The sequence below is a fragment of the Maylandia zebra genome, linkage group LG17 (genome assembly GCF_041146795.1).
Source record: "Maylandia zebra isolate NMK-2024a linkage group LG17, Mzebra_GT3a, whole genome shotgun sequence".
Taxonomy (NCBI): Eukaryota; Metazoa; Chordata; class Actinopteri; order Cichliformes; family Cichlidae; genus Maylandia; species Maylandia zebra.
In genome coordinates this window covers 38,165,595-38,179,874 of record NC_135183.1, presented here as the reverse complement: position 1 = coordinate 38,179,874, position 14,280 = coordinate 38,165,595, and the positions used below count along the sequence as shown (strand labels likewise).

Below are 14,280 nucleotides of genomic sequence, written 5' to 3'. Positions count from 1 at the left end.
ACTCTGACAGGTTTTTGTTACATGGCAATCCTCTCATGTCCGAGTCTGGCTGAGAATTAAACCTGAGAATATTCTAGTCTGTTAAGCTGTGAAGTGACAGAGACATGGAGTTTTTCCTTTTTTTAATCTGTCTGCTTATACTCAAACATCCCAGAGAGAAATCTGTCATGGATATTATTTTTCACTCTTATCTAGGAATGTGCAACAATGTCACCTTCAAATAATAATACTGTTTGTTCAGCCTTCTTTCAAGATTATTTTAGGCTCATATTGTTGTTTTCGTCCTTCTTTTTATGTTTATTTCTGACTTCCTTTTTTCATTTCAACCGTCCACTGCTGTAACTTCAAATTACCTTTCATGCTTTTTCACACATGACATTTATCTGCTTTTTTGTGTTTGAATCTCTCGTACCGTAAACCTTTGTGTAGCGCTACAGCTCTGTAAATCTAGGCCACAATGCAGGATTGTTTTCACTAATGTGAGAGAGATGGCGTGTGACAGGGGGAATAAAGAAAAGAGGGTTTTATGTAGCCTGAGGAACGACATCAAGAGCTTTCTCAAGACCTAAATACATCCCTTGCAACCTGTACTACAATTATCTGACCCCTACGCTCGTGTAAGACCTCCTTCCCTGGCAGCACACTTCTAATATTGTCTAGCTCAGGGTCTCATTGTGGGAAACCAAGTGAGTAAAGGTGCATGGGACGAGAAGAGGCGTCTTTCTTATACGCTGTGAATTATGCAGAGTGACAGATAGGGGTTTGAGGGGAAAGTATACTTGGAAAAAATTAAGCCAATACTAATTTAGCAAGTTAAAAATATATGAACAGAAACATGTCAGTATCTATCCATCCATTTTCCTGACTGTGCATCAAACCAAGGTCACGCTGGGGCTGGAGCCTGTGCTGGATGTCAGGCGGATACATAACAGCATATTCATGAATGTATTCATTTATTTTCATCCTAGAAAAGCACTGATCCCAATCAGAGCTCGTCTCCATCTGTAAAAACTGTTGCAGCAGCAAATATGCCAGCTATCCTAGCACCGAAGTCGGCACAGTTTGAAAAGAGAAGTAAAGCAAAGCGGAGCCTTAGGGCTGCTTTTGTTTTAATGCATTTTATCACACTCTTAGTAAGATGTGTGAAAAACACTCTTCCCAGGATCCTTTAGGCCAAAGACACATCTATAAATTACTTGATCAGTATTTAAAAAAAGAGAGAGATTAAGTTTTTTCATGATGAAAAACAAGAACTGCTCATAAATGTAAAGATGAAACAAAGAATTTAAATTGTAAATTCTTTATTAATAGCTCTGTCTGTATACCAGCAGATAATCACATTATTTATGTATTTATTAGACACTGATGGCCTTGGAGAATAAAACTTAATGTCTAGTAATCCCCAGATTAGTTTTTCTACTGTCTGGTTCTGTGCAACCAAAAAAACCCGACTACTGCATTTATTGACTTCAAATTGACGCTATAAACAATAACAAGCTAGTTCAATTTAAAATAACCTGGAATCTAGAAAGCCTAGAAATAGCACCTTCATTAAACTGAAAATGTTCAGTTGACACATATCTATGTATGGGAGTTATTTTAATCTAAAATGATAAGCCGAGTTAACTAATAACAACACTGAGAAATTAGCCTAATCAGCTTTATCCTGTACAAACCTCGCTGCAACGGCACTGAAATACTACTGTGAACAGCTTGGATGGAAATCTTAAGCTCTACAACCAAACATGTTGTTCTGTTTTTCAAGGCAGCCAAGTTACTTTTTGACAAATAGTTCAATTTACAGTGTAATGCCATCCATCCATCCTGGAGCCTGTCCCAGCTGTCTTAGGCAGGGTACACCCTGGACAGGTTGGCAGTCTGTCGCAGGGCGGGGTCTTTCTGTGTAGAGTTTGCACGCTCTCCCCGTGCTTGCGTGGGCTCTCTCTGGGTGCTCCAGCTTCCTCCCACAGTCCTGACATGCAGTTAGTGCGGTTATGTTAATTGGTAACACTAAATTGCCCGTAGGTCTAAATGTGTAAAGGTTATTAAATGTAAGATATTCACATATAGTTTTGTGGTAATTAATTATCAAATGACATGGTTAGCTTTATTCCAGCTAAACATTAGCATGTTAGCATATATAAATGCATATAGCTAAAAGTACTGACAAATAACTCAAATTATTGTCAGTTATTGTGAAATTATTTTTAAACAATTAATTTAGTAATTAACCAAGAGCTTTATTTTTAGGGGTGGCACAGGTGCCTAAAACATAATCCTAATGTAAAGGTCAACAAATGGCCTGTCAGAGCTTCACAACTTGCTGCAGGGGCTGTTGTGTCTCAGGTCCTCCTGTGCTGTGATCATAGTGCTTTCATTTAAACCCTCAAGGATGTGAAATCCAGTTTAACATGGAATCCAATGGCCCAGTTACTCTTCAATTAAATCTCTTTCAATCTTTCTCCTGGCATTGGCTCCCAGTTCTTCTGTTTTGAAATGCGCTAATGTGCAAGAGCCAGCAGTCATTTTTAAGATTTGTGTGCAGGTCTCTTTGATTTTTCTTTATTTTCTTTCCACCATTGGCATGGATCTCTCAGGAGGAACCGGCAGGTGTGAAGAGTAACTGTCAGTCAACAGTTACTCTATATGTGCAAGATAGCTAAGCATAGAAGTTTAAACAGTAATTGATGGGGCATCAGTTCATGAGTCTAACCTTCTGCCTTGTCCGCTAATTTATGGATTAGCATCCTTTGCTATCAAAAGAACCATTAATTTTGAATGAAAAAATCAGTATGAAGCTGCAAAACATATCTGATCTCTATAATTAAACTATAAGTAATGGAAATCTTTTACCATATGGGATTGCTCTGTTATGGTAATTTCTGATTATTAGATACTTAAACTTTGCATTTTCATTCTAATAATAATACCACAATTTTATTGCATTTATATTTATAGAGCTGATTTAAGTTACCCTAAATAATTTTTGTATTAATTACTTAATGCCAACTAAACGTAACAATGTTAAGTTAGCATGTTAGCAGTATATTGTAAACATAGCATGCCTTTTTGAGTCCTACCCGTGTTTGTGCAAATTGATGAAATTAAATGGTAAATGGCCTGCATTTGTATAGCGCTTTACTCGTCCCTAAGGACCCCAAAGCGCTTTACACTACATTCAGTCATTCACCCATTCACGCACACATTCACACACTGGTGATGGTAAGCTACATTGTAGCCACAGCTGCCCTGGGGCGCGCTGACAGAGGCGAGGCTATCAAAGTAAATATAGTTTACTTTGATAATAAACAAAATATAGCATTTTAAAGCTAAATCTAATGCTTCAAAAAGTATTTTAAAAAATAGATGAAATTTAATATTTACTAAAAGTCCAGCTGCAGATCGAGCATACCATGAAATCACAGAAGTCTCTAATTTATCTGTGACTTTATTAGCTTTGGATCTGGAATCCATACCTCATTGGGACTCAGGACTAGCTAATTATATACATTTATCCATGCTGGCCACTGCGATTGAGGTTCAGCAAAATTTCAAAGATGAGAAGAAGGTTAAAAACAGTTTTTAAGAACTATGGCAAAACAACTTTACAACATCAGTTGGTTGACTGACTAACTACTTTGGATGTTATTGGTTATTAAGATACATTGTGAGATATACCACTTTTATTCAGTGCCCAGAGGCCTGTACTATGAAGCAGGACTGACCCTGGGTTTCTTGTGCTGTGAAGGTGGTTTTTGGTAACATATGCGGTAGACCTTACCTGCTGGGGAATGTTGTGGAAGGTTATGTTTGAGATTAGAGATCACCAGGGCAGAAATCCCTGCCTACCAACCAATCACTTCTGAAAAATAGTATCTGTGTGCAGACAGTAGTATGTTTTTCAGCAGTTTGTTTCCCTGATGAGCACCAGTACAAAATATTCTTAAACTTTATTCCTTTAGGGTTTTTTTTCATGTTGGCTAAACACAATTATACAACAATTTCATTGTTTTATTAGCATTAATGTATTCATATATGATATTAATATATTATATATGAAAACAGGAAACTGCTGGAGAAAGTTTTCAACTGGTTTAACTGGCAACAGGTGAGCAGAGATTCACCAATCTGCAAAGATGAGGCTAAAAATCAGTTTTGGATGCAAATGTATGCAAAAACTGGTGATAAAAAAAAAAAATACTGAACGTTTGATACTTGCACTGAGCAGCATTTAAGTGTAATATGCAAGTGCTAGTGAGTAAAGCACAAGTGAATGAAGGACATTTTCTATCCCTTTCCAATGAGCTACTGCCGGTGATGACACATTTTCTAAATTTAAGTCTAAATCTATTAAAATAAGGTGACAGCAGCGGCGCGTTCATTACAGTGCAGTTGTAGTGACAGAGCATTATATTCAGCGAGGCAGGAAAAATGAAATGTAAGCACAAAAGTAGCCTTGCTGGTGTTTTATAGCAGCTTTCAATAACCAAAGTGACTTAGCCCTGTAACTCTTGAGCAGCCTCCTTCATCACATGATAAAACTAAAAGCTCTGGTTGCTGGATCTGGAGTCCGACTTTATAACCAGCTGCTTAAAGTCTCGCTTTTCCACCATATAACTGCATCGGTGATTTCCATCCACCCTTTGCTTTTCCAGTTATATGGAGCGAGTGCTCCGGGGGCTCTTGGTGGAGTCACTTATTTACATTTGAGTCGCACATCACCAGCTGCTCGTATCACCTCGTTCTTAGCATTTGATGCTGGGTTTTTACCTCATTTGATGATACGGGTTTGTTGTTTTCACCTTTAGCGAGAAGAGTTTTCTTTTATATTTTTCAAAGTACCGTGATTTGTTGGAAGCTGTTGAAGTAGATCCCTTTTTAGGTACTAATTCATCGTCGGAGGCTGACACATAGCTCTCGCAGTCAGACATGCCTGGGACTGTATGCACTGGAAACATGGGATTATTATTGCAGTTTAGTGAAACTAAACACACCGAACATGGAACACGAGGCCACACTGTTAGCGAAGATTTACGTAAATTTGACAAGCTGAATGCATTCTGTACTGTACAGGAGACACAGTACGAGACTGATTGACAGTGGTCTACAGCCTATCAGGACGCAGAACACCATACACTGTAAAAAACAAACCAAAAAAAACAAAGTTGCACACAAAAAATCGTCGAAACAGCAACGCCACGAAAGGTGAACTGTGTTATAGTGAGGGACCACCGTAAGCTCAAAATCCTGGGACACAGACCCAGCCCAGTGATATGTGTGTGTTAGACTGGTCAGATAATTTCTACTACCATGTAAAACAGGAGACTGACGGAGGAAATGAGTCGGGGAATGCCTCGTGTCTGCCTGCTGCGCTCCTATAACGTCTCGCATTACTACAAGTGTTCTTTTCCTTATATTCAAGCACGAGAAGACTATTTTCAAAGGCTTTCTTGGCAAAATGTGGTGTGAAAGCTCCTCATGCGTCTGCGCTTTAGGATCATCAGTGACTCACAACCTCAACAAATCAGTCCAGCGAGCAGATGAGCAAGCACTCACATTTCCAGCACTCCCTGCCATTCTGCTCTCCTCTGATGTTCACTTTAGATTTTTCTCCCTCAGCTTCCCCGCCTCTCCGCTCGCAGGGCATTGCCCCTCTTTTTCTCTCTCTTCACCACAAGGAGTAGTCCTTTGTGTTTGTGGATGTATTTCTGCTATGACTGTGTCTATTCTGTGTCCGTTCTTTCTCTTTACATGCTCATGCTTGGATTGGTTCAGTTCAGGCAGAATTACAGATGGATTACATTAGATGGATTGTACTGAATGCTTTACACCAATATGTTTTCTTGTAATTGCAGTAGTTTAGAGTGTTTACTTGAATCGGCTGCCCTTTGAGCAGTGTGTATGATTCATTTCACTGATGCCCCATTAAGCTGTTTGCTTTTATCTCCCTTCCAAATGTCCTTATTTATTTTTAACTTGGCATGTCCTCACTAGTTGCCTGCCTCGCTAAAGGTCACAACACCATCAGCAACATTACCACAAATACCAGCTAAACAAAAAATAAATAATAAATCTGGCAACCTGTTACCGTGCCTGCCTGCCTGCCGTCACAACAGCCGCCAGCCAATCCTCAGCGTTGGAGGTGTGGCTTGTACTCGCTGCGTGCCTGCTCGGAGCTCCTTGTGTATATTCTGAATGAAACGGCAAGTGAAGCATTTCCCTGCGTGCTGAGCGCTGCTCCGCTCGCTGCTCTGAGTGTGCGAGTGAAGGGAAATCTGACTTGAGCCTCAGCATAGTGGGAGTCACTCTGTGCCACACCGGGAGTGCCTTTGGGTGAGGCGGGGGTTGTTTTGCAAGAAAGGGGTTCGTCAAGCAGTGGTTAATGGAGAGAGAGCAAGACAGGAGGAGGCAGAGAGCACTTTTCAGTCCCTCTGAATCTTTCATGAAGGGAGATCCTCCAACATCAAGCCGCCTGATGGACTGAGAGAAAGAGTTGGTGTTCGCTTAACAGGCACCAACAGTGACAGAGGAACACGGGGAGAAGGAGGGGGCACTGGGGCGTGAGAGCAGGAGAGACCAGGAGAGGGATGGACAAGCCGTAATAAGAAGGGGAATTCTTCTGTATGTGGCCCAGCTGTAGAAGCTCCTCTGAGAGCCTCTGATGAACCGAAGACCAGCAGAAAAACAGAGGGCACGAGCCACAGAAGAGAGGGAGCGGGAGGGCACGACCGCTGGCTGGCTAATCCCTAAAAACTCGCGAAGAACGAGGGAAAAGGGAAAGAATTGAAAGCACAGAGGCAGAGCAACAAAAAGGTATGTGTGAGCTGGCCTTTTCCTGAGTGACCGTTTGTGCATGCTCAGGCTCTCTGCAGCATTTTAACCCAGTGGAAAAGTTCAGTGTGTCTACAAGAGAAGGGCTAACTAAAGCATACATGACGAGCCCGTGGGGCTAAAATTGGGCGGAATTTGGTAGAATTTGACAGAAGAGCACAAGTCTGCCCACAGGGATGTCATCCAACGAGCTGAGCGTCGAGATGGACTCGTGCATTCGGACGTTCAAGGAGCACATGCACCTGGAGCTGGAGCCACCCAAGATGCCAGGTGTCATGGGAGGGAAGAGGGGAGCCACGTCCCCGAAGCTGTCCCCTAGAAGCTCCCCGCGGCTCTTCCGCAAGCTGATGGTCAACAAGAGCATCCGACAGAGGCGACGCTTCACTGTAGCTCATACCTGGTAAGGCCTGTGGGTTGGTGGGCAATAAAAAAGTAGGGGTGGAGGGAAAATGTGCAGACTAAGATTGATTGATGTGACAGAGAGTTAAAGCTAGGGGAAAGCCTGAATGTGGATGTGAATAGTAAAGTAAAGAAGATCTAATGGGTTTACTTTGGTGGGAAACCCATGAGGGAGCGTGGCTGAGGGACAGCGTTAGAGCTGGGGTGTAGCCGTCGGGGAGGAATTCATTTGCCAATAGAGATGCCGTGACGTGGGGAAAAGAGGGGGAAAATGGAAGGTGAGAGAATCCAAGTATAGAGACTGAGCTGACAAAAAACAGCCCGTGGTTTCTAAAAGGGAAACCAATTTTGTGGTAAGCATGGGGTCAGAAATATATCAGGGCTGGGCTGCTGTGGGATGACTCGTTACTGGGTTAGAGGATTACATAATGGACTAAAATCACATTCGGCAGACTCCCCTGTCCTCCATTTTGATGTGGTGTCTCTGCCCCATACCTGGGTGAGATTTGTGTGCGTGCAGATCAGCCCTTGTTTTGGATGGCTGCTGTGATATGCAGGGAGTGTTGGGTGTGTTATGCAACCTGGTGGTTCTTAACCTTTTTTTCTTTTGGCTGACAACCCCAATGAGGAAATGGATGTTCACACAACACGAGCGCAACACAAAATGCCAAATATGTTGGAGCATCCACAGCACGGAGTACGGCTCTGTTTACATTTCGTTGTGTAGTTTACACAGACGGCATTTCTCTTTGTGTCAATCTTATTATAAAGAAGCCCAGATGCAGGAAGTCTGACTTTCCGAGTTCAGTAAGAGCACAGGGTCTACTTCCCATAAACACCTTAATTCTATCCTTTTTTTTCTATTTTGTGCCCCCACCCACACCCTAAATCTACCTTTTCGTTTTGCAGCGGTTAGAGACTACAGGAGAAAGGATGACTTGCTTTGTTATGCAATGTATGGATTAGAGGCAAAGAGCTGATGTGATTTGACTGCAAGAGCTCAAGGTGACTCTTTCTGGTTAAATTAGGTGGTGGAAGACAGGGATGTAATTCTTTATTTTTTTTTCGTGACATTTTTGAAGGTGAAAACCATCACAACCATCTTCAGAGGAGGGTGATTGTCACGTACCTTTAAGCACGTACCGCATGACACCGAAATGGGTTGCACATTCGACGTAACATGATAAAGCAGGCTTGTCACTGCTTGGGCGGGTCTTAAAAACATTCCCTGTGGTGGGACATGCAGGAAGAAAAAGAAAAATGAGTCTCGATATCAATCTGCCCCTCTGTGTTGTGACTACAATCTGAGATGTTTGCATGACAGAAAAAGAAGAAATAATGTGTGTGATGTGCAGCTTTACCTGTGGTCCGTGTAAGAGTGCATACGTGCACGGATGATTTTGAATGCAGATATTACAGCGGTTGTTTGTTTTGCCCCCTCTCGTTGTATATCTCACCATCTCCTCCCTACACAGCAGCAGCAGAAAGGGGACTCGTGCCTGTTTATCTCTCTGCTTGTATAGTATAGAGCACAGGGAGATTAGTGGGGGTTGGGTGGGTACAGGGGCAAAGCACAAGAAGGGAGAAACAAGGAGAATGGCTTCATTTAGACATCATTAAAGACGTCAGTAGTGTCCTTTGACTTGTTCGTTCTCATAAATCCACAGCATATGGGCCGGAGCCAGGGACTCGACAACACCTATAACACTAATTAGGCGTCAGTCTAATGCATTTACAGCAGATTCATGATAGGGCGTCCTCGGGCAAGACACAGAGATCTGTCTGCTGTCTAATTATAATTCTCTGAAAGTTACAAATAAAATTTTCTTTTAATCAAATAGGAAGGAAGAGATCAAAAAGCAGAGCAGACACAGTAAGAGAGAGCGTTTTGGGGGAGAAAAAACCCACCAGTCATCTCCAAAAGAGGGAGGTGTGGCAATTAGGATGGAAATGCCAGCTGACAGCCAGGACCAGAATAGGACCAGGTGTTTCAGACTTCATTTCATGCTCATTTTCTTTTAATCCCACACACATTAAATGTTAGGATGCCATTAAAATACACAGCGAGACGATTAATCATCACACGTTCGGCTTTATCTCGTGACGTAAAATGTGCTGCGTGCTGCACCAGAATATCAATGACGTTTTTCCTTGGAGAACAAAAACCTTACCTGGAAATCCTTCAGGGCATTACTGTCTGCTCATACTGGCCTAATTGTCTCCCCACCTGTCCCAGACCTCGGGGAAATACTGGAGAAAAATAAGATGAATCGGTGATCCATATTGCTCAGGCGCGCCTGCCGTCGTACGAGTAGCAAAGAACTGTCATTATGTAATGATGCCTATATGTATGTGAGCTCTAAATGTACCACTGCAATAATTATCACAGGTGAATATTTACTCAGATATATGCTCAGAATATAAATAACCTTTAAGTTCAAATGGTTTTCTTAGTACTGGAAAAGTAGCTAAGATGCAAATTTAAGGTGCTCTCAGTTGACTCTGTGAATGGGGTTTCTTGTTGTGAGGATCCTCCAGAGAATTGTCACCTGAATCTGCAGCTCCCCCGAGTTTTGCACGGCTGTATAGCCAGTTTCAGCTCATTATTCAGCCGTTTATCGTTTCTTTTTCAGTGTCTCTGCTCTCTGAGCTGTGGAAACGCTCTATAATGCCACTGCAACAACATCACCTGCCCAAACTGGACACAGGTGGAGCAATAGGGGCCAAAAGAGCCACATGTTCCCCCCATGAAATAGAACATGTTTGCCATATCACCTTGAAATAACAGCAAGCAATAAATCAGTAAGACTCTTGGATGAGAGCAGTGGCGGTCCTAGCCTGTTTGGCGCCCTGGGCGAACACTCCCTCTGGCGCCCCCCCTCCTCCTCCGACACACACACACACACACACACACACACACACACACACACACATGAAGAGAGAGAGAGTATGCATAGTATGCAAACAGCTACCAAGCAGCCATCATAATTCCTCATACAATGAGAACAGGACAAATCAACAACTGACAAAGACTCATTAATATTAAAATCTGTAACATAATGTGTTGTTTGGAGTTTAGTCTGTTACTGTTGCTATTTTTACCATTTATTCTTGGAGCAACTGTAACCTACATAATTTCCTTAGGGATTAATAAAGTATTCTGATTCTGATTGTTTCAGGATGACCTGCCATTATCCAATGACACATCTGCTTACCTGCATCTTTTGCTCGTTTCTCCTCCTCCTCTTTTCTCTTTTTTCTAAACTGAGCACCTGATGGCTTTGAACTTTTCTTGTCCATCTTGGTTTTTATTTTGCACTCCAGTATGAATACAAGTCCTCCAACCCGAGGATCACCACAACATAACCTAACAGACCTACACCCTGGTTCACAGATTCACTTTGTCTAGGGTTTATTTCTGAGATTTCACACAACCCAGGATTCAAATCATGAATACATAATGGGCTTGGATTTACAACATTATGAATGAAATGTGCTCTATTTGGAAGCAGCCTGGTTGTGTGAGAGACTTTAAATCATCAAACTGCAAATTATAAATTTTAAATTGTTATTGATCCCTTTATCCCGAGTCCTAAAGTGTATATTTATTTTCTTACTGTTCTTATATTTATTGTTTGTTTACTTGCACTGCTGTAACTGCAGCCTCGTCGTCTCGTCTCTCTATATCCTGGACTGGATGTAGCGGAGATGACAATAAAGTTTACTTTGACTTCAGCAGCGAGCAGGCGCACCGAGGGCTCTCGCGCTCACTTTTCGCGTATAGAATTTCGAAAAAACATCGGTGCAAATTATAAGTCTGTATCATGATGTCTGGTGTTTTCGTGCTTGTTGGTTTGTTTTTATTTAGTTTTATTCTGCCAGATGCTGCTCCAGCCAGCCAGAGAATCCGCCCCTCCCTCTCCTCTCTGTGCCGCAAGCAGCAGGTGCACCTCACAAACGGAGGGCGCCCTTACTCCCAGCAAATGGGCGATAGAAAACCGATCGGTGCCTACGGCATTCCCAATATGCGCTGGCTGATGTCGGAGCAGCATGAGTACGAGGAATTTTTTTTTTTTTTTTTTTTTTTGCCGATGCCCGTGATTCCGCCCCCCCACCACGATGCTGTCCCGGGCAACCGCCCGTGTCGCCCGTATCTAAAACCGCTACTGGATGAGAGCATAGACGTCTTCAAAAAAAGTCCAGTTGCCTTCTTTCAAAGCTAGATTTGATGATTATCCAACATAACCATAGCTGTGACCAAAGAGGTTATGCGTGCGTCATTCCTTCTGTCTGCAAACACAGTAGTTCGAAGATTTTTGAGTAAATTGTGGTAAAACTTTGTAGGAGTGTAGAGTGGGGTCATGTTAGCAATCCACTAAAATTTCACTCAACAGTCAACATAATGATTTCTGGTGGAAAACTGGTAACAAATATAACTGATTCTTACAAGTGTGGTGCACCAGCATATAACAAGTGATAATAATGCTATTTTTATATATATATGTATGTATATATGTATATATATATATATATATATATATATATATATATATATATATATATATATATATATATATATATATATATATATATATAGACACATGTATATATATATATACACATATATATATATATATATATGTATATATATGTATATATGTGTATATATATATATGTGTATATATATATATGTGTATGTATATGTATGTATGTATATATATGTATATACACATATATATATATATATATATAACCATGTTTCTTACAGCCATTGTTTGTATTGACAACATGTAGAAAATGATATATGGGGACTCTGAGTATCACAGTACATCTTGTTCAATGTCAAACAAGGTCAAACGTTCATAAAACGTCTTTTTTAAAATAAATAAATAAATGTGCTCCAAATTCTGCTGCTTTTGTTTGTATTGGCAACATTTCAGAAATGATACTCATATATGGAAATTCCTTCTTTAACCTCCTAGGACCTGGCGCCCACATATGTGGACATCACATTTTGGGTTATTTTGACCAAAATACTGAATTTTGCTCTACATGGGCCTGAAATCCACTTACGAGGACATTAAACTGCTGCTGTTCTATCAAAATTAGAAATGCATGCAGAACTCATTTCTATATACGAGATCCAATGCTGTTCCCTTAAAAGTAAATACTGCCCCGAGAGTCTTGGTGGAGGTTCGCCCTCTTGGAGTGCTGCTTGTTTCATCACAGTTTGTCATAACGGATGAAAACCGGCACTATAAAAGCAACAGAAAGGCTGGTGGAGCTGTGAAGTAGATCGGATGTTTATTTACCATTATCTGTTCATCATGTTTTTCCAGGAATTGCCAGCTAGGGTCTCCTTCCATTCAAACAACTCCAAGCATGGAGTCTGTCGTGTCTCCCGGTCGCCAAAAAAGGCAACTCTGTTATTGTGCAATCAGACAGAGTGATCATATTAGAGAGAAACATTACTGTGTTGTTGGATTTGAATTACTTGTGGGAACAGTCTGGGACATGGGTTTTTAGATGGTTACAATTAAACAGTTTAAACCAAGCTTGTAACAAAAAGCAACAACAACTAAAAATGGATGATTTATTCTCGAGGTATAGTCGGGGATTTTATTGTAACCACACAGAGAAATATCTTTTCATTAGCTGCTTTTGATTCATAAACTAGGCGGGTGGCGCTAAAATCAAACTGCTCAATCTTTTTAGGATTATCTAACTAAACAAACATACTTCCCATATTTTTTTCCCAGACATTTTTTTTTCTCATGCGTAATGTCTGGTTTTAAATAGCGAGGGCTTATAAATCCCAGCCTTGATGGTAGCAGTATCTGCTGCTGTGGTTGACGAGTGGCTGGTGATCTTCTGACCTACTGGCAGTCAGACAATGACTCTTCTGTTTGACCGGTTCAGCGGTTCCCCCATCTCTGTCTCCATCTTTTACGCTCTCTTTGTCTGTCTTTTCTAAATTTGCCCCATTCTGTCTGCTTCATTCTTTCCCTCGCTGCTTGTTTGTTTCTCCTGTGTTTTCTTCTTCAGTCTTTTTATTCCTGCTTTGGTTTCTTTTATGGGCGCCCTTCTCCCTTTTCTTTCTTGTCTGTCTTTCTCTCTTTTGCACTCCAAAGCACCGCAAGATGTAAATGTTTGATGGGCAGCTGAGGCGTACGACCGCTCTGTTTTCCACTCACACAAAAAGCACATTAAGGGGGGAAGAGAGAGGGTGAGGGAGACGGAGACAGAGGGAGAAATTGCCATGGGAATAGGAAGAAGGGAAAAAGAAAAAATATTATTTGCAAAACTTTAAATTTTTAATTATGCTTGCAAATAAATGAACTACACAGTACATGCTTTGCATAACTACTAAACAACACCTAATTAAGATCATCACACCTACATATCTGCGAAATATATAATGCGTAAAGGTCTCTGTCGACAACAAAAGGAAAGATTGTTCACTTTCTCAGCTTTGCCGTCCTTATGCGTGTGACGTCCACAAGATACTTTCAGGTGTGGGGGAAGAGTTGCTGGATATGGGCGGAGGGACGGATAATGAAATGGAGGGAAGGATGTAGAAAGAGAGAACCAGTAAAACAGACTTCATTCACCACAGCAGCGAAAACAAATAGAGGTGGCCCTGCACCGAGGGTTATTTACCTTAGCTTAAATGTCAACCTAAATGCCCATCTCGCGGCTCTGTTCTATCCGGCACCCCGTCTGCTATTGATTTGTTTCTTTCTCTTCTTGCACTGTGACTCACCCGAAATCATCTTTACATGAATGTCAAGAAAAGGCTCGACGCGAGCATTGTTATTGCTGCAGCCAGCGTGTTTACGCCAACTGCTCACTTGAGTAAGAGACGGGGGGACAGATGGAGAGACAAAAGAAACCCTTTCATTACACAGCAAACAGCAGAGCAAATGTTTGCTTTCTGTCTTTCTTTTTGGACGTTTAGCCGCTCCTGAGCAAAAACCTTATGCAGCATGTTCACTTTTGCATGAGTGAATTTTGGCGACTTGGTGAGCTCCAACCCCCTGTGACCTTTGT

General features: G+C 41.5%; 1 protein-coding gene across 2 annotated transcripts in view; it reads left to right on the top strand.

Moving 5' to 3' along the window:
- Positions 1-14,280, top strand: part of pde4ba (phosphodiesterase 4B, cAMP-specific a) — a 211,951-nt gene that overhangs the window by 69,133 nt on the left and 128,538 nt on the right. The window contains exon 1 of one of the 2 annotated variants that reach the window (XM_004553844.4): positions 6,211-7,231. The exons of the other annotated variant lie outside the window; for it this stretch is intronic. Coding sequence (XP_004553901.1) covers positions 7,008-7,231 — 224 coding nt within the window. The 5' untranslated portion in view covers positions 6,211-7,007. Of the gene's footprint in view, positions 1-6,210; positions 7,232-14,280 lie in introns of those variants that run through there. 2 annotated transcript variants of the gene reach the window in all.